Here is a 21743-nt window from a genome sequence, read left to right on the forward strand (position 1 = left end):
GTTTGAGGAGCAAAAGGATTTTAATGAATGGAAAAGCTAATCCTTTGATAAAAAGGATATCCTTGACCTATATAAACATATACATCCGTACGTAAAACTCACATCATAGTTCAGTGATGGAGAGCACAGCAACATTAAATTATGGTTTTTGCAATGCGGTCATCGCAGCCCCGTGCACAGGTAACAATCCGTTTTTCCACCTACCTTCGCTGGGGATATTACGTCCGTGATCGCCCCTTATATTTCCGTTTACCAGTACCTGAATTGCTTGAACGAACTAGTATCTTAACACCCGTTGGCTATTCAGACGAAACCCTCGAGTTGGCAAAGACTTTACAGACTCGAACCATGACCGACATCGGAATTCCTGAAGCCGACCGTAACGAGATTATAGAAAAACTTGCTTTAGAGTGTAGAACAGGTAATAATCTGGAGTTTATTTTTGTTGATCATAGGACCTCAGTTTGGAATGAATGTGATTATGATGAGTATCTTCGGATTACAGAAGAATATGCAGGTAATGGTAGGTTAACGATTACTCGAGACCGTGAAGAAGATGACAATGAGGACGAAGAAGATGACAGTGACGACGAAGAATTACCATTTATATCATTATCATCTGCTGCTGCTAAATCATCTATCGATGCCTTGGACAGAATTAATGTGTCTGCTGGTGATGGTATGGAATGTTCGGTTTGTCTCGAAGGTATTGAGGTTAGTGAGCCGGCAATTCGGATGCCGTGTTTGCATTGTTACCATCAGGATTGTATTGTAAAGTGGCTCTGTCAGAACCATTCTTGCCCGCTTTGCCGCTATGAATTGCCTGCTGAGTTGTAGGATTTGAATTCACTTTCTGTAATTTGTAGTTATTTCCATTCGTTCAGATTGTGATTGTTATGTGAATTAGAATTTTAGTTTGTAATTTAGGATCTCATGATATTTTTATTATATAAATAGAGAAAAGTTAGATTCTATAAAATTCTTCTAATAACATAAAATGTGTCGGCTGATGATGGTATGGAATGTTCGGTTTGTCTCGAAGGTATTGAGGTTAGTGAGCCGGCATTGACTCTGTCGGAACCATGCTTGTCCCCTTTGCCTGCTGAGTTGTAGGATTTGAATTCACTTTTGAAAAGCATATGTAATTGTTTAAATTGTGTTTTTTATATGAATTATAATTTGAATGCATTAATTTACTATTTTCAATCTCTTTTTCAAGTTCTTTTGAAAGTTTTAAGAAAATATGAGCCAAACAGAGTGATACAAAATGAAAACGGGTGGAAAAGTGACTTGTAGTACTGGTTATTTAGTTCAGTTTCTGGTTATCGGTCCAGAAATTCACTATCAGAAAGTTATTTAGTTTGGTTTTTGCAAAATAACCACTACATCAGATACATTATTCAACTCATACCGATTACTTATTTGTCCAAAGCAAGATTAGAAAAAAAAAACACTGGGACCTGAAGATCATAAGATTGAAATTTCCACTAAGCAACAAAAAGTTGCACAATTGGTGATCATTCTGTAAAAAGATGTCCGCTATACAAATATCTATTACAGCTTTCTTCAGACCATTTGCCTGTCCTAAAAGGAAACCGTAACTCTTCCTTCTCAACAGTCAAATATCCTCATCGAATTTCTGACTGCCTGTCGGCAGAGAGGACACTTCGGTGATACCTCACGTTCAACTGCTATTGCACAGAGTTGGCAACAAACAAGGTGACCGCATGGAATGAACGCAGAGCGTTTTCGCCTCATCAAGCAAATCACACACAGCTGTCCATCCGGTACATTATCTGTTTCATCCTCTGCATCAATCTGAGGGTCATCCGTATCGGTAAGAGAACGGTTTTGTTGTTCTCGTCGTACCTGTCTTTCTTGCCTCCATGCTTTAAATCTATTCCAATTCCTAAAAACAAATTGTGGATTATTGAATCAGATATTGATTAATGTGCATTCAATGAAGCAGTAAATTCTTATATTTATGGATTGATAAATGATTTCCTTCCATACCCGAGTTAAGATCTGATTCTATAAAACTAATTTCATCTCTTCTTTGAACTAGATGTTCATTTCAAAGCATATAAATCAGCACATACATTACATAAATTTCATGCAAAACATACCTCACTGCCGCATAGCCAAGAATGCAAATTGCAGCTGATCCAAGAATTATACCGCTCCACAAAAGTACTTTTGCCCTCAAGGCAAGATGGTCTATCATTTGCTCCTTAGTCATGTTTGATCTGCAACAAAGTAGCCAAGGACATATTATAGCTGTATTTGCCAAATTATGTCATCGTTACACAAACATAAAACTACAAAGACGGATGTATTGAGAAGTGATTGCTACAACATTTGCATATAAAACCCACATTCAAGCAAAATTGGACCAAGAATGCCAAAACCGAGACAAGCATAGAATAATATAAACAAAAAGACTATAATCTCAGCTTGCTTCTATAAAGTAAAACAAAAATTAATTAGATGATTAACCAACTATTTAGCGAATAATTATTAATGACCATCATTACAAGTGAAAGCAGCATCAAATTCTATGAACTTCAATGCAAATCTAAATGTAATGGAACAAGGGAATGGATTTATCATCTTTAAGAAAACTTCAATGTCTAAAACAAGACCTACATACTGCTCTAGAAAACACCCACTTACAGAAAAAAGTGAAGATCCTTGCAAGATTTTATCTCAAGAGACCCATTGTTAGAACTGCAAACCCCAACAGCATTGATTTCTTTACCCAATGGTAGGATTTTCTCCTCATCAAGTAGGCCAACCTTTAAAGAGAGCAAATTATAAGTGCATCAGAAAGCTAAAAAAATCCCTCCAAACGCGGTATTAAAGGGACAATGGAAGGCAGTGTTCATGACATTAAATCAGCAAAGGACATTTCTAAGTAGCTTACAGGGTATTCATGACCAAAAAGTGCTTGAAGGAAAGTATAAGGCGAAGGATCAACAGGTTTCAATTGATGATAAACTGTTGTGAGAGGCAGAGGATGTGTCGAACCATCCATATTCACAAAAACATATTCGGATTGAGGCCATCGAGCGTCTTCAACAAGAACGAAAGGAACCTGAACAGAGAACAAAGTTTGTCCTCACTGTCACATCCATCAAAATGATAAATTTGCATAGCAGTCAGCTTCCTTAAACGAACAAAAAAACATCTGAGCGACCAAATACATTGTCAAACAGTCAACAAACTAGCTAGACACATAGATAATGCGAAACCTCAATCAATTTCTGTTTTAAGCTCAATAAAGCCTAGCTAGCAATGTTCTGTAGAACTGGAATATCCCATATAAACTACTAACAATAAAGTAATCAATTTACCATTCTCGACACAGTTGATTCTCGTTCTCTTCGACTTCTTGTAAGTATAGCTCGAAAATCGGCATTCCACCCAAATAAGCCCTTCCATTCATTGTAAATACACTTCATAAAAAAAAACAATATAAATGAAGACTTTTTTCCACTTTCAAAACTAATCATCAAATAACGAAATTGATACAATTATACAGTAAGCTAAATTGTTTAAGAAAATCAGTCACGAAACCCTAACTAAAACTAAACAATTTTAAATAAATTCAAGAATAAACATACAGTTTGAACTCTCTGTACAATAACCGCCTTATCACCGGACTCATGAGCAACCAAAACACCATTAGGTCTAAAACTCTTCCAATTTCCATCAACGGATGATTTAGCCTCCACCTGTCCGCGCAAAATCACAAGCGTTTGACCTTTAACAAGATTATTCGAATTGTTCTCATCGGACGGCTGAGGAGGAGGAGGAAGTTCGAGGAGAGAGCGAAGATCGGAAACTTTAACGGTCGGGGCGTTTCTGATTTTTCGAAGAGCTTTGGAACGGGCAGTGTAATTAGTAAGTGATCGGACGGCTACAAACGCGAGTGTTACGCCGAGAAATGCTCCGTCGAAGGAGAGAGCTATTTGCGATAATACGGTGGCTATAGCTTGCTCGTGCGACGCTGATGATGCCATTTTTTTCACATTTGTTCAGTTTTCCGGCGGTTGTGGTGGTCACGGTTTACAACAAGAGAAGAGGGAAAGAAAAAAAACTGCGGCGGTTTTGGTTAATGTGTAATACGTCGTCGTTTGAGGTTGGATAACTTTTTAGAGGATGTTAATGGCTTTAGCCCATTTGACTATGGACTAGACTAGGTGAAACCAAATGATCCGGATTTATTAAGTCGCAGGTTTAATTGTACCAAAAACTTCTAAAACGAGTCATTTGATATTTCGTGTCAAGTTGAGGAGGTGAATTGATCCATTGTTCGATAAAGAATCTCGTATTGTGTTGTTTTTATACAAATTATAGTTTCCAAAAAAGGCTGAATACATAGTTTAACCCCTGAACTTGTACCCTTTTACCCATCTAACCTCTAAACTTAACGTCTCACCTATCGAACCTCTGAACTTGTTAAATAATCCGATTTGACCCCTGAACTTGATAAAAACGTAAACATTGAACCCCTCCGTACACAATTTCTTCTAGAATGTTTCAAGTGACAGGTGGCACGGAGGGGTTCAATATTTACGTATTTATCAAGTTTAGAGGTTAAATCGAATTATTTAACAAGTTCAGAGGTTCGATAGGTGAGAAGTTAAGTTTAGAGGTTAGATGGGTAAAAGGGTACAAGTTCAGGGGTCAAACTATGTATTAAGCCTTCCAAAAAATGTATTCATGTTCTAAAAATAGAAATTAGCTTCTTGATAAATTGTCTATGTTTTCATTTAAACATAAAGTATAATAATCGAATAATTTTTTAATGTACAAAATGTTTTGTTCGATAGGTTTTTTGTATTTAATTTCATATGACTTGTCCCCAGCTACAACATCTTTGGAACCTTACTTAGTCTTTATACAATTATTTTTTCCTATTATAAGTCCCTCCATGGACAAAATTATATGCATGTGTTTTAATTGCCGTTATCGCGAGTTTAAGAAGGACCCTTGAACAATATTGGTATAGTACAAGGACTTTTAAAACTAGAGTGGTATAATATAGGAATTTCTATATGAATTTGATTATAATTTTTATACGAGTAAATTTTTGTACCGTTAGAATTTAACGGCGAGTGACTACATGCAGAGAATTCCGTCCCTAAAGGGACTTAATAATCAGAAAAATAGTTATATAAAGGCTAAATAAGATGAAATTTAATATGAACGACCTACTGGAAAAAAACTCTGAAGAGCATATGAACACCATAACAATGGTTAAACCGCAAAACTTATATTAATATGGAGTCTTAATTTAAGGAATCATTAATAGTTTTGAGTTACAATCTATCTAGGTATAAAGATATGTGAATTTTAGTATGTCAGACACCTTGTTTGATGAGACAAATCAAAGAACAAGGAAATTTGGCTAACAAGATAAATAATACTCCCTCCGTCCCAATAGAGTTGTCCACTTTGCCTTTATCACACAGTTTAAGAAAAACAATTATTGTTCATGAGTTTTGCAAAATTTTCTTTACTTTTCTTGTCATACCCCTATTTAATATAGGGTCCACTTTCAATTTACTCATTAGTGAATTTTAAATAGGGGTGATATAGGAAAATTGAGTGTAAAAGTTAGTTATTTTTTGAAAGTGGACAAGTATTTTGGGACAAAAAAATTTCACAAAGTGGACAACTCTATTGGGACGGAGGGAGTAGTAATTGATACACTTATATTTTACATGCTTAAAAATTACTAACAATTTGAGATTGAAATTTACAGTAGAAGAAAAGATGTAATTAGCCTATTCAAAGCACGAGGGGATTCAATATTTACAGCATGTCCTGTGTCCTTTATTATTTCTACCCTTGATTTTAATCCCAAATGCCTGCAATTACCAATAATTAAAAAACAAAAATGTGATTAATCCGTTTAAACTTTAAATTAGGCAAATTATTTAAATTAAGCAAAATGTAAGCTATACCTCTGTAATTGATAGGCCAAACATACTGGGAAAACATTGTCCTGATCACCCCATATTACCAGTGTTTCCTTCACCAAAATCATAATATACCCATTATGCACGCATACATAAACAACTTACTACTTATAGTATTTCAGAAATCTAAACATTTATTAAATTTTAATTTAATTTTTCAATTTTTTCTGATTTAAATATGTATTTTTAATTCATATGATTAACGTGGCATGTGTTTATTTCGCATGTCGTGTGATCTTTACTCACACATTTGTCCTATCACAATTACTTAATAATTTAAAATTTTAAATGCAAAAAATAAAATTTAAAATTTGATCTATTAATTAGTTTTAATATTGACGCTTTTAAAAACTCTTATGACATTGGACAAAAATTCAAATGAATGTCACATGTACAAAATTAATCCAAAATACAAACACATCATCAAAAACAAACTCTTCTCACTAAAATTTAACAACTAGATTATAATTGAAAAAAATAATCATGTCAAAATTAATAAATAGTAAAAAAAAAACTAAACTTTAGATAGTTTAGACCATTAAATCTATTAAGAAAAATTTAAAATACTAATCAAATAAATAGCAAGTAAATATAGAATATTCTCCATGTTCCAATATAATTAAAAAGATTCATTTAAAAGTTTTAATTTAAAAGTTTTAATTTTTTTTCCGTCTTTAATTAATGTATTTTGTTAGAAAAAATTATAGCCACATATAATATATTTATTATAACATGAGAAATTAGTTTATTACTTCCAAAAATAACACTTTTGACTTTACCGTTTAATTTTTTTTTTTTGTTATTTATCAAATTTAAGTAACTTTTTAAACTTAATATTTTAATAATAAAAATTATGAACAATTTGGAAATAACTTTTCCGTATCAGTATTTTTATAATTTTTTTAGCAAATAGTTGCATAAAAATCCCAAAATAATAATTTAAAAATTTATGAAATATACATGCAACTATATATTTTCCACCTCTACATGCAAGTCAAAAATAGTTCGATAAAAACAAAGCATACCTGAGTCAGAATAGCGAGTTGCGAGTCTGGTTTTGTAGCCAACAAGTACTCAACCAGCTCCATCTTCTCCTTCCTGTGATGATTTCCCATCGCATTAAGAAACTCCTGAAGAACAAAATCAGGAACCCATCTCAACGGCTTCCTTCTAAAAACTCCCAGCTTCACTAACAGCCGTAGATCTCGGGGATTATCCGGTACAAGCAACTCCTTCGCATCTCTCCCAATCTTCATCAGCATCTCCCTTTTTTCATCTTCATTATTCCACCCTACCCCACTCCCCACAATCACCAGCTTCTCCATCTCATCCTTCCCGCAAATCTCAGCCATCCGATACGCCACGTAACCGCCATAGCTGAGTGAGTACGCCGAGTACTTACCCGCACCCAATCTCCTCAGCCCTTCTACTACACATTTTGCCTGAAACTCATCGGTTCGATCGGTCCGGTTCGAATAAGATTTCCCGAAGAACACTAAGTCAGGCATGTAGATGTTAAATTTGGTCGCTAGAAACCCTATTTGGTACAGAAACTGCCACCGCGCATCGCCTCCGTAACCGTGGATCATGACTAAATTAGGGTTTTTGAACTTCCGGTGACGGGAAACCCAGAAATGCAGAGTGGTTTGATCGTCAATGTCGACTGTGATTGATGTAAGGCCGCATAGTTTGAAGAAAATAGAGAAGATGGCGTCGATTATAGCGAAAAATAATGAAGCTCGAGTGAGGGTAAAAATGTCGTTGAAGTGGAAGGTTTTGAGAAGGGTTAGTGGTGTTGTAAGGTAGAAGATGAAGAAGTGTAAGAAGGATTTTGATGAGAACATGGTGATGATGAAGGAGAAAATTTAGTGTTCAATGGAGAATTTGAGTGGCAAAAATGTTTATAAATATAGAGATGCAGTGAGGTTACACGTATGTTAGGGTTATGGTTAAAGTGAACACTTGGGATTCTCAAGGGAAATGCACACTGTGGATTGTTTGCTGTTTTCAGATTCATATGTTGCATGTCAGTCGTATCATATTTTACAGTCACGGAACTGTAGACTTCTAAGAAGCACGGAAACTTCGACAAAGTTGCGTTTTCCGTTTCGGAAACGTTTCGGAAACCGGAAACTCTTGGACACCCATACGAAACGTTTCGGGCCGTTTCCGTAAATAATAAAAATTAAAAATTTGTAAAAAAAATAAAATTATTACCCACAAATAAAAAAATCTAACTAGTTACCTATAAATTTTACATTCGCATTGCCCACAATACATCAAATATACTTATTTGTATTGAATTATATTATATTTTTTTATATATTTATAAAATTTTAAATATTCAGTATATTATAATGAATTATTTTATTAATTATCATAAATATTTAGATAATATTTTTATAAATATATCCCTACATTTTTGTTATTTACACGTTTCCCCCACGTTTCGTGTCCTTCATTTTGAAAAATTTTCGTTTCCCCGTGTCCGTTTCGTATCGTTTCCGTTTCCCGTTTCCGTTTCCGTGCTATCTAGGTAGACTTTAGTGTGGGTGAAGTTTTTCTTTGGCGGAAGATTTTTTTTTCTAAAATTTTGTACTTTGCAATTTTTTTTACTTATTAAAACGTTTTTCTTTTTTACTTAATCCTTGTTTTCTTACTTAGTTCTTAAGACATTTTTTTATTACTTAGTCAATGTTTTTCTTCATTTTTCTTTACTTTAATTCTTAAACATACAAAAGTTAAAAAGTGTTGTGCATTTTTCGTTAATAGATGGTGAACGAATATAAGAATATTTTTCAATTAAAAATATTAAAAGTCACGCTTACGAAGAAAGGAAATTAACATAAGAGAGTACATAGAGAAAGAAAAAAAGTTTACAATTAACGGACAAAACATTTCTAGACTTTTGTCTGTTTAAATACAAAATAAAAAAATAATAAAATATATGGATTAAATAAAAAAATATCTCAAGGATAAAGTAAAGAAAATAGAATTACATTAATTTCGAATAGATTAATGCCTTTTCTTTTTTCATATTTTAGAGAAAATGTTGATGTTGTTCTACTGTTTTTTTAATTTTGAGTAAATTACTCGGATGTCATCCACTTATGTCATTATTTATATTTTTTGTCTATTTTTTTTAAATCAATTGATATGTTTTTTAAATTTTTTTTATTAATATTTTAATTCTTTCGTTCAATTATGGTGTTGGTAAATTAAGTTAAAAAAATTTAATTAAAAAATAAATTCCAATTAATCTTTGAACTTACATTTTAGTTTGTATAAATAACAATTATATTAATATAAAATTTAATGATTCAATGATTTTAATTTAAATATTTATTAACATTTATTTTTTTGAAAATAATTATTTTATTTGTATTTATTTTTAGTATAATTTTAGTATAATTTTAAAAGTAAAAAAATTAAAAAAATATAAGAAGAAAACAAATTAAATTGGATATATTAATCCATTGAATCTCATAAAATATATATTTATTTGTATTTGTATCAAATTAAATAAAAACTAAATTGATTTAGTTGACTAACATCAAAAATAAATTAAGGACTAAAATATTAACGAAAATAAAAATAAAAAATCATCATTTAATTTTTCAAAATGTAAATTAATATATATATATATATATATATATATATATATATATATATATATATGTATATATACAAAAATAATTGAAGCTAAACAAATAGAACTAAATGCCTATAAAAATCTATGCATTAGCTAGAGTATATTTGAGCGATTTTTTCAAAAGTTCTAAAAAAGAAGAAATTTTTCCATTTTAATGTCTGAAACCCTGTATTTAATAACTATCATATTCGCTAAACATAATATAAAAATGCCAAAAACCAATTTTTTAAAAATTACAAACACAATTAAAAAAGGTAAAAATATATTGATTTATCATCTTACGAAAACATGCTTCCTTCCTCCACCTTATGTAAACAGCATGCGACTTCTTCTTCATAAAAATGATGTTTATATTTTCAATTTTAAATTCATGATTGTTCAAAGTTTTTTCAGTTTAATTGAAGCATATTTAGAAATGAAGCAATCCCAAAAAATTATATGGATATAAATAGTGCAAGAAACCTTTTCGTTTATATTTCATCGATAATTTTATCATGTAAATTTTGCATTATTTGTTTTATTTATATTTAAGTAGATCAATGCTAAAGTTAATTTTTAATTTCTGCATTTCGATACCATATTATAGTCTAACTTAGATTGTAAAAAAATTATTAAAAAATTTATATAAATTCGAAAATTAAATCTAAACCACATAAATCATATTCACGAGCAAAGATTAGATAATAAATATTAAGCTTGAACTTAACTCGAGCAGAATTTGAATTAGCATGTAAAAAACCAGACTCGCCAAATCTGCCCAAATTTGACTTTAAGAGGTGTAGTTCACATAAATTTAATAACTAAACATCAAGCCAAACTTATAATTAATGTTGAGTCTTAATTTAATAGTTTTTGAATAACAATTTCTATAAGTATAATGATATGTGACTTTCAGCATGCCAAATTACATGCTTGAAGAAAATTACAAACAACTTGAGTGTGAATTTTATAGTTAAATAAAAGATGTAATTATCCTATTCAAAGCATGAGGCGATTCAACATTTACAGCATGTCCTATGTCCTTCATTATTTCTACTCTTGATTTTGATCCCAAATGCCTGCAATTTACCAATAATAATAAACATATGTGATTAATATGTTTAAACTTTAAATTAAATTAGACAAATTACTTATAATTAAGCAAAATGTAAGTTTTATACCTCTGCAGTTGATAGGCTAAACTTACTGGGAAAACATCGTCCTGATCACCCCATACTAGCAGTGTTTCCTTCACCAAAATTACAATCCACCCATTATGCACACATACAACATTTTTGTTCTATCATAATAAATTACTAATTTATAATGTATTAATGTCAAAATAAACATAAAAAATAGATATATTATTATTATTTAAAATTTACATTATTTTTAGAAACCTTATAAGGTAAGACAAAAAAATCAAAAAAATGTCACATTTGTACAAAAGGAATCCAGCACGTCAACTACTTCACTAAATCAGTAGCAAATAAAATAAAAATACTCTTCTTTCTGTCCAAATCTAATTAAACAGCTTTTAAATATGAAATGATTTTTACTTGAATTATTTTTACCTTCTTCGGTTAATATACTTTACTAAAAAACTTATGAAAAAATATTACATATTGAATATAGGCATAATATCTTAAAAACCTCAATTTTATAACACCTTTTCGATCCTACCTGACGTTAAAATTTATCAATTTTACCCTATTTTGCATTTGTTTGTTTCAATTGTAACCTGAAATATAGAATTGACTAAAATTAAAATTACCTGAGTTAGAACGGCGAGTTCCGAGTCAGGTTTTTTAGCCAACAAGTACTCAACAAGCTCAATCTTCTCCTTCCTATGATTGTTTCCCATCACATTAATGAACTCCTGAAGAATAAAATCAGGAATCCATCTCAACGGCTTCCCTTTATAAACTGCCAGCTTCACTAACAGCCGTAGATCTTTCGGATTATCTGGTACAAGCAGTTCCTTCGGATCTCTCCCAATCTTCCTCACTTTCTCCCTTTTTGCATCCTCATCATTCCACCCGACCCCACTGCTCACTATCACCAGCTTCTCCATCTCATCACTCCCGCACATCTCAGCCATCCGATACGCCACGTAACCTCCGTAGCTAATCGAGTACACCGAGTACGTCCCCACACCCAATCTTCTCATCCCTTCTACCAAGCATTTAGCCTGAAACTCATCGGTTCGGCCAGACCGGTTTGAATACGATTTACCGAAGAACAATAAATCAGGCATGTAGAGGTTGAATTTGGTCGCTAGAAACCCGATTTGGTAGAGAAACTGCCACCGCGCGTCGCCTCCGTAGCCATGGATCATGACTAAATTAGGTTTTTGAAACTTCCGGTGACGGGAAGTCCAGAAATGGAGAGTTGTTTGATCGTCAATGTCGATTGTAACCGATGTAAGGCCGCATAATTGGAAGTAAATTGAAAATGAGGTGTCGATTATGGCGAAAACGATTGAGGAACGAGTGAGAGTGAAAATGTTGTTGATGAGGAAGCTTTTGAGAAGGATTATTGCTGTTGAAAGGTAGATGATGAAGGAATGTAGGAATGATTTTGATGATGACATTGTTATGAATGAGTGAATTTGATCTCCAATGAGATTGTGAATGGAAACTAAATTATATAGATGATGAGATGCTAGAGATGAAGTGGCAATATTTTTATTTTTGTTTTTATTTTTAATTAGAGGTTTCGTCGAAGAGATCAATTAGCTTTAGTCGTAAGTAGAAGCGAGACGTAATTAAAATTAATTAAAGTCTTGAAGTATAGCCACTCACAGACGGTTTTTTGCGTTTACTCTGGTTGGCATCGATCATAAATGTAAATTTTTCTTTTAAAAAAGTCTCGATTTTAAGTTTCGTTTTGGTTTATCCGAAGAAATTTTTCATTAGAATTTTATTTCTTACAATTCACCCTCTTACTAAATTTTCTGAATATGTCACTTGTTAGTTATATAAAAATTAAAAAATTAAAAATCATATTTCTTTAAAAAACAAATTGGAGCAAGTTTTTAAGATAAGAAAACGGAGAGCCAAGGCAATTATATAAAACTTATAACTTAAAAACTACTACATCTTTCAAAAATGAAATAAAGTTTAAGGAATAAAAATGAGGCCTCTAGAGCCCTGTTTGGGCGTTGCTCTGGCTCCGCCCTTGGTCGTAAGATCGCCAAGGTTCGAAATAAATATTTTTAATATTAAAAGAATAAAGTTTTTTTATTAAGTTAGGGAATTTATGCGGCTTGGTTCGAATTAATCAGATTAATGACTCCAAATTTGGGATCATATTAGTACCAAAGTCAAATATTTAAAGAGATTTTTTTTAAAAGGGTAAATAAAGAGTTGATGCAGTGAGGTATAAGAATCATGTTTATGGTTGGAGAAAACACATGGGATTGTCTAAGTAAACAAGAGATGCAAATGAAAGAAACAAACCAAATATTGTTTGCTGTTTTCAGATTGTAGCTAATTGCTGCATATGCTGCATGTTAGTTGTATATTTTATTCGAGAGCAAATTACTTTAAATTCTCTGTATATATTATTATTATTATTATTATTATTATTATTATTATTTTTTATTTAAAAATCAAATAATATGATCTTACATTTTTGTTTTTGTCGGTGATTTATTTCCTCTATCCAATTTTAAAATATCTATAGTTATTTATAAATTAATTATTTTCACATTTTCTTGAGATCATTCAAAACCAACCTCGCCAAAACTTCAAGCTCTCACCTTTTTCGGATAAGATCAATGAATTTTCATTTGTTAAAATATTATATAGCTAATAAGTTAAAACAAAACTAATTTTATTATTAATTTTATTTTTTAATATATACTATTTTAAATTTTATAAATTAAACTCAAATTTTTACAATTTTATGCAATAAAAAATAATAATTTCATTTTTTTTTTTTTTACAAAAATCGAATCAAATCGGCCAATAAACTTAAACCATCATTAGATAAATTGTCAAGGAAAGGTCAGAGACATAAACTTGTAGTAAATGCTACAAGAAAGGCCAAAACATAACAACTTGGTAAGAAAATGATAAATTTGATTGAAAACATATTTAAAAAATTGACATTACTTCAACTATATGAATGTCATTTTGCCGCCCTAAAACTCTCATGATGATAGCAACAACCACCATGTAGCTCTACCAGCAGTCCCTCCACAAAAGACACTAGGGGTTCTTGCACAAGCCTCTCAAGCTTTCCAACGGAGCAGGTCCGATTTATTGGAAATAATTTTAGATTCGGAAGGTACGATGTGAAATTTTTTATAACGTTAATTATTTTTATTTGAAAAAAATTCATTAAGGTTCAAATTAAAAACCGAACCAAACGTGAATGTCCAGTCTGTACATTTGACCAAAATATATCTATTGATTTCAAAATATATATATATATATAACTATTATATTGGAATGGATGAGATACTACTTAATAATTTAAAAAATTGAATTTATTGAATTAAAAATTAGAATTATCAAAATAACTGTCATCAAACATCATTCCAATGTCATAAAAATTCTAATAAAAATAGATTGTCATCATTGTTATCAAATGGAAAAAAGATAGTACTACTATAATCGATCAGAATCAAACATCATTCTAATGTCATAAAATTTCTAATAAAAACAGATTGTCATCATTTTTATCAAATGTAAAAAAGATACTACTATACTATAATCGATCACAAACTTTGATGTAAAAGTCTTCTAATAATGGAAAGTTTTAACTCGTGTGAAGCACTAACGAACTGTAACCAAACAAGTAGTAAAATTAAGAGGTAGACAATGACATAAAATATTGAGTACTAATGCACTTAGGTTGCCGTTTCTTGAAACTTACATGCCAGTCTGCAACTCCCAAGAGAAAAAAAGGAATGTTATAAATAATTGGTTTAGTAAGAAATACACCATTTTATTTATTCTGCGTTAGTGGTAAATTAGATCACGAATTTTAACGTAATTATAATTACAATAAATTAAAAGACTTTGCAATGTTAATAATCAATTTTGTTTTTTGACAAACTGATACAATGACCAATCATGCAATAACACGTGCTTGTATATTAAATTTCCACGTTTTAGCTCGGCTAACCAATTTGTCAAAAAAATAAAAGTTGATTATTGACATTGTCAAATTTCAGAGTTCGTGTTAGAATTGCAAATCAGGATAAAATTCGTGATTTAATTTGCAATTAATCTATTTACTTTTTATTTATATTACAAACTTTTAAAATTAAAAATTTTATTTTATTTTTGATTTTCAGTTTCAAAAGTAATATTTTTTTATTTTTTTATTTTCAAACTTTTAAAATTAATAATTTTATTTTATTTTTTTATTTCTAGTTCCAATCGTTCTTATTTATTCAAATTGAAGTTTTTTTCATTTGAAAAAAAAATTCATATATGTCCTCCATATTTGACACGTAGTTCTAGTTTTTAATTATTTTTATAATATTAAAATTTGTTTAGAATATGCGCCAAATACGAATGATATATTTAAAATTCTTTTAGAATGAAGAAACCTTAATTTGAAAAAAAAATCATATAATTAAAATTGAAAAACAAAACATAAAATAAAATTGGCGATTTTAAAAGTAATAAATATTAATAAAAAAATTAAAAATATGGAGTATTTTTAAATAATCGAGCCTCAATAATCACTACCTTCATCCCAATAAAAATAAGCATTTTTTTTGTTTGTGTTCCAAAATATAAAAGGATATAAGAAAAACTACATATTTACATTTTAGCAATTTATAACGCCTTTTAAAATTAGGATAGACACACATAACTTTTTTTTTTGGTCCATAAGTACCATCTTTTACATTTTAGCAATTTATAACGCCTTTTAAAATTAGGATATAAACACATAACTTTTGATTTCTTTAATGTCCTGAAGGTATGATATTAAACTTTGTATGTAGATCACTAAAAAATTTTCAATTACAGAAAGATCATTTAAACCAATTTTTTTTATGAAGTGGTCATTAAATTATACTTTTATTACAAAAATATTTCAGTTGTTATAAAAAAACACTAAAATTTTCGTGAATTATTGAAACGTTATTGGATTTTACCCTTTATTACAAAAAGATCACTGAACTATGTTTCTTTTTATAATTTCAGCTTGTCACGCAAATAAAAATATTGCATTTTTGCGTGAAAACGATACGTTTTATATGAGTGAGCCTTTTGGTATAGTTTAATGACTATTTTGTAAAAAATGTTTGTTTAGTGATCTTTCTGTAATTTGAAAAAAGCTATATGACCTACAGAGTTTAATATCCTCCAGAGGTATTTTTTTTTCATCACAAAATATGCCGATTATGATAATTTTTAATGAATGAAATTATACTAAATAATGACCAAGAGATAAAATGTTGATAGTTTTTAGGATGAATTGCAAATTAGATTATAAATTTTCGGTTGATTTGCAATTATAATATGAATTTTTAAATTTGGCAAATTTGGATATCAACTTTTATTTTTTTGACAAATCAAGACAATGTTTGTTTTATGATGTAAAATTGTTAAGTTAGAAGTTGGGATTTCCATGTAAAATTGTTAAGTTAGAATGGCTATTCCATAATTTTATGGAATAATTTACGATTTGCCGATTTTCATTAGTTTTTTTACTAAACCAAGAGATTTCTCTGCTCCAATCCAAGCACCAATTCCTCATTGAAATGCTGTACACAGGACAGATGAAGAGCAAATTCTCAATTGGCTCACTATCAGCATTGCACAAAACACAATTATCATTATCACTACATCCCCATTTAAATAATCTATCTCTAGTTTTAAGTCTGTTTTTAATTGCAATCCAACCTATAAAATTATATTTTGGTAGACAACCTGCTCCCCAAAGTGTTGTTCTCCACCAAGTCACCTTACTATGATGACTGCTAAAATAGTTTCATATTATGTTATATTTGCTGTCACTTTTGCAACAATAATTCTTCACTTAATTCCAAGCAACATCAATTTGCTCATTCATGGAGTCCGAGAGATGCCATTTTTTTTTCTGTTAAGCCTGTTTTGAAATATTAGTATCACCCTCAATGAGAGCTTTCCCTCCCATCTAAGGGTCATGCCACAATGAAATGTCCTACCTTCTCCCAATTCATATTCAAAGCAGTCTCTAATAAATTTTCTCAATTTGAGCAAATTCCTCTAATTCCAACTCAATTTTTTCAGTTTGTTCTTAGTTACCATATTGGTCCAAATGGACTCTTTTAATGCCACTAAATCCTAGATTTGCTTCCTCACTGCCACTTGGTTCCACAACGTTATATTCTTAGGCCACCGACTTCATGTTACAAACTTTCTTTCAAGAAACCAGATTATCATGTTTAAATTTAGTTGAACATTTTCTTAAAAAAAATTGCAAACTTTTTCCACTTCTCTAATAACAGACTTAGGTAAAATGAAAATAGAACTCCAATACATCTGCATACTGAAAAAGACAACATTCACAAGCTATCACTACTAGAAATCATGCTTTTAACAACGGATTTTTCCGTCGCTAAATGCATCGGATTACCGACGGACTTAGTCCGTCGATGAATTTCTGTATGCTAAATTTATAGCGACGGAATAAATAAAGATTGCGACGGATTTAAAAAAAATTAGCGACGGATTTAAATCCATTGCTAATTTTTAAAAGTAAAAAAATTAATTTTTTTTAATTAAAATCATAAAATAAAATATTATTTAAACGATCACCCACCGTCACACACCCAATCGAATACAACACACACTATCACCCACCCGTAAATTTTTAAAATTTCCCAACTTCCCAATAGGTCACACATCCTTCACATTACTCCCACCAAATTCTCACCCATCATTGACTTCATCTTAACCAATTCAAATTCTTATTTTATATCTATGTATATTTATATTTAAATATAACTGAAAGCAATAAAAAATTACTCCCGCAATTTATTACCGTATTTTAAAATAATTATTTTTTCATACTAAATTTTTAAATAAATAATTAATAAATTATTTTTTTAATAATTATTTTAAATAAAAACAACAAATTATTAATATTACACTTTACTCTCGTATTCTAATATATTAATTTTATTCATAAAAAATATTTTATTCATAAATAATTATTTTATTAATAAATAATTATTTTTATAATAAGTTGTTTTATAATTAATATTACTTTAATTAATATATTTTTTTTAATAAAAATATAATTTTTAGCGACGGATTTCCTGATGTGATGTGAACCTATAAAAAAAAAGCTTATATAATATAATAAAGGAAAAACGGGTTAGAAAAAAGATATCAAATATCTGGAGTTTCTTTTTGAAGAAACATTTAAACATGGATTTCGCCGAAGCTACTTTCCAATATGAATCTCGAGAGTGGATGGTTGACCGCCGCCCCCTTATCCTGGAGGCTGCTAAAAATAAACATTTAGCGACAAATTTTGTAATACGTCGCTAAATGTGTTACTTTTAGCGACGAAATTTCCGCCAAATTGTTTTTCACTTTTAGCGACGGATTTTGTATCCGTCGCTAAATTCCGTCGCTAATCGACTGTTTTCTAGTAGTGTATAATGTCCCAGCACAAGTTAAGTGTCTCGCGGTTTAATGAGATATACCCTCTTTTCCATTTTTAAGCTTAGAAGAGGGCGATTGGATTGGAGGGATCGTACTTGAATTTGTAAAAACGCTCAAATTTAAGAATTTCAAGGCGATGCTCGTGATTACCTTTCCTTTTCTTCTGCCGCGGGACCTGTAAAAGAAAAACATCGGCGTGAGTACGTTTTCGCTTCGTTTCAGAAAGTTGAAAAATATTCAATTTAAGTATGTCTTCTGCTGATGGCTAATAACCACCCACGGCCCCTGACTTTAGGGGTACCTTACGACAAACCCCCTGATAAAAAAACGATCAGTAAACCCCCTGATCTTTGTGGCGGCGCCACCTAAACCCCCTAAACCCCAAATATGACGAAAATACCTCTGGCGTAGTCTTTTTCAGTCAACTGTCATACTTAAAAAAAAATGATGGCGCCACGTCAGCTGCCACGTCAGCAAAATACCATAAAAATTTCAAACACCCAAAATACCCCTAATTTGATTTGAAAAAAGACAAAAAAAAACAACCCACTCACAATTTGATTAACCAAAATAATAAACCCAACCATCAAGACCACCCAAACACCCGCCCGTCCAATTCCGGTCGTCTTCTCAGGCGAGAGGACGACCGAAATCGGTCGTCTTCTCGCCTGAGAAGACAAACTGTCCGTCTTCTCAGTCAGAGAAGACGAGTTGTTCGTCTTCTCAGTCAGAGAAGACGAACTGTTCATCTTCTCAGTCAGAGAAGACGAACTGTTCGTCTTCTCATATCTGAGAAGATGAACAGCGTTCGTCTTCTCAAACTGAGAAGATGACGTTGGTCGTCTTCTCAGTTGAGAAGACGACCAACTTGGTCGCCTTCTCGCCTGAGAAGACGACCGAAATTGGGGGGAGGGTGCTGGTTCGGGTGGTTGGACTTTAGTTCGGTTTGAGTTGTTTAGAGTTGGTTTGGGTTATGGGTAATTTAGGGTGTTTTGGGTATTTTATTTTTTTTTTGTCTTTTGATGATGTGTCAACTGACATGTCAGAATTTTTTTATTTGAAATGTCAGTTGACCAAAAAAGACGGCGCCAGGGGTATTTTCGTCCAAAAGGGATTTAGCGAGCGCCGATACAAAGATCAGGGGGTTTACTGATCGTTTTTTTAGATAAGGGGGTTTGTTGTAAGGTACCCCTAAAGTCAGGGGTCATGGGTGATTATTAGCCTCTGCTGATAGTTCGAAGTTTAGACTGATTATTATCTCCCACCACTCTTCAAACTCATCAGTAGACGAAGGACTTCCATAAGGCATCTGTAATTCATCTGGCGATGGTAGGTAGGCCTCGTGTAGGTGACTTATATAACTGATGTATTTGGCTATTGGTAGGGCAGGGCGAAAGAGGCCATAATCATTCCGGTCGATAAGAAAGGGGCAAGGAATCGCTTGTGTATAGCCGAATTGCCTTGACAAGTAGTTGGGACAGTATGATTCTGATCCGCTGCTCTTGAAGTTGGTGCCGAGCATAAGGTTACGGCTCGTTAGTGCATTACACCAGTTATCCCACCATTAAGAGTGAAGTTCTTCGTCGATGTTCGAGTCTTCTGTTATCTCCCAACAACACGTGAGCCATTTGGGAGGGAATCGCCAATTTAGGATGGGACACCAGGAATTAGGCGATTGTTCACGAGTTTCCAGGAAGTAACCGATGACTTCTTCTAAATGGGGTAGGGTGGAAACTCCTTGGATTAGTGTATAAATGAAGCATTTGTTTGTGGATCGCTTTGGAAGTTTGGCGATGACAGGGAAGTACATGAACATCCATGCTTGAATCATCCACTCGGACATCGATGTGTCTTCACTTTACCGTTTTTGATCATGTTGTGCATGCATTTGTAAATTGATCCAAGAATGGAGCCGTGACACCTCAACACCGTGCATGAATTTGAGAAAAAGTGGTAGTTCGTGCATGAAAATGAGAAAATTTTAAGTGCATGATTAAAATGAGAAAACGTGTAAAGTTCGTGAATTTTTATGAAATTACCCCAATTTTATAATTATATCAAATTTAAAAGAGTTCCTTTTTGTAATTATAACCAAAACTTTAAATTTAACATACTAAATCCTAACCTTTGTATTTTTTATCAATTGCGATCAAACGTTCATATTAACTCATTTTAGAAGTTAAGCAATTTTTTAAAATTTTGATCGTAATTGATAAAGAACGTAAAAATTTGAAAAATTAAAATCAAAATTTTGGTCACAATTGCAAAAGGAACTTTCAAATTAAACAATTATAAAAATTAAAAGTTTTGGTCGTAATTGATAAAAAAAACTATAAATATTTGGATTTAAAAATAGTTTAGCCTGTTTCAAATTATAAATAGCCATTTATTATTTTACTGTTTAACTTTCATACCAATTAATTATATTTTTTTAGTAAAATGTTAGAATTTAGAAATTAATGTTTAAGTTTAGTAAATGCAGTCGAATATCTCAACTAGGTTAATGCCTTTTTAGCATTTGCATCACGATTCCAAAGACAAAAAAAATGAAATAAAAAAATATCTAGTGCATCAATCTGACTGAAAATTAGCATAATCAATAGGAAAACTAGAAGTATGACAAAATTCTAGACAAGTTCCCAATAAAAATAAGAAATTACTTGAAACACCATGACTAGCAAGCTTATTTGCTACTTGATTTTTTTCTCGATAAATATGCAAAACTCGTAATATTTATAAATTTGAAAGCTTTGATTAAATTTATAAGGTTTAATAGCAAAAAAAACTCAAATTTTTACGATTTATTGCAATTATATCTAAACCTTTTAATTTTTGCAATAATATTCAAATTGCATTATTTTTTTTGCAATAATATCCAAATTGCACTTTTTATGTGAATTTTTTTGAGTGTTTTGCCATTTTTTGGGACTTTCACTATATTATTATACATCAAAACATAATAATAGCCTAATATCTTAATTGGAAACAACAAATTTAGCCATTAATTGGAGAAATTCTTAGGTGAACCGAGTCCACCACGTAGGATTATGAATCGTCCATTTATTACGTGACACGTGGCATGACTATTTACATGAGCCAATTAATGGGCACATTAATTCTAAATAAAACACATTAAATACTCATTAATAGTTGTGTCGTTCATTAATTGGCTCATGTAAATAGTCATGCCACGTGTCACGTAATAAATGGACGGTTCATAATCCTACGTGGTGGACTCGGTTCACCTAAGAATTTCTCCATTAATTGCTATAAAAAATGTAATTTGGATATTATTGTAACAAAAAAATATGCAATTTGGATATTATTGCAAAAATTAAAAGATTTGAATATAATTGTAATAAATTGTAAAGGTTTGGATTTTTTTTACCATTAAGCCAATTTATAAAATATCGAATGCTTTCTAGCATATAAATGATTTTGGACTTGCATTTACTCAAAATTACACTTTGAGCGCTTGAGAAATTTGTAACCCATTCTTTT

The 21743-nt window shown here is 31.2% G+C and overlaps 4 protein-coding genes across 6 annotated transcripts; 1 reads left to right on the top strand and 3 right to left on the bottom strand.

Moving 5' to 3' along the window:
* LOC126680458 (uncharacterized) lies at positions 1-1133 on the top strand. Of its 3 annotated transcripts, XM_050375582.2 has the most exons (3): positions 1-180; positions 308-421; positions 506-1133. In XM_050375582.2, exons 1-3 carry the CDS (start codon positions 117-119, stop codon positions 835-837), a joined length of 510 nt encoding a protein of 169 aa, XP_050231539.1. In that variant the 5' UTR covers positions 1-116; the 3' UTR covers positions 838-1133. The 3 variants fall into 3 exon arrangements, with proteins under 3 accessions (XP_050231539.1, XP_050231538.1, XP_050231537.1); XM_050375581.2 differs by having other exon boundaries at positions 1-421; positions 509-1133; XM_050375580.2 differs by having other exon boundaries at positions 4-421.
* Positions 1134-1461: 328 nt separating this feature from the next.
* On the bottom strand, positions 1462-4083 carry LOC126680457 (E3 ubiquitin-protein ligase SPL2). The gene is made up of 6 exons (XM_050375578.2): positions 3624-4083; positions 3354-3455; positions 2924-3094; positions 2674-2795; positions 2127-2246; positions 1462-1909 (listed from the first exon to the last, which is right to left on the bottom strand). The coding sequence occupies exons 1-6, from the start codon at positions 4020-4022 to the stop codon at positions 1612-1614; spliced, it is 1212 nt and encodes a 403-aa protein (XP_050231535.1). The 5' UTR covers positions 4023-4083; the 3' UTR covers positions 1462-1611.
* A 1626-nt stretch (positions 4084-5709) lies between these two features.
* Positions 5710-8031, bottom strand: LOC126682618 (uncharacterized). The gene is made up of 3 exons (XM_050378355.2): positions 7013-8031; positions 5973-6040; positions 5710-5876 (listed from the first exon to the last, which is right to left on the bottom strand). Exons 1-3 carry the CDS (start codon positions 7829-7831, stop codon positions 5765-5767), a joined length of 999 nt encoding a protein of 332 aa, XP_050234312.1. The 5' UTR covers positions 7832-8031; the 3' UTR covers positions 5710-5764.
* Positions 8032-10457: 2426 nt separating this feature from the next.
* Positions 10458-12349, bottom strand: LOC126680758 (uncharacterized; the record flags this gene model as incomplete). The annotated part of the gene is made up of 3 exons (XM_050375936.2): positions 10458-10697; positions 10800-10867; positions 11393-12349. Coding segments are annotated over 3 exons (1131 nt in total), but the record flags the coding sequence as incomplete, so codon positions are not given.
* Between the last annotated feature and the right edge of the window lie 9394 nt (positions 12350-21743).

This window comes from Mercurialis annua, linkage group LG5, assembly GCF_937616625.2.
Source record: "Mercurialis annua linkage group LG5, ddMerAnnu1.2, whole genome shotgun sequence".
Classification (NCBI taxonomy): domain Eukaryota; kingdom Viridiplantae; phylum Streptophyta; class Magnoliopsida; order Malpighiales; family Euphorbiaceae; genus Mercurialis; species Mercurialis annua.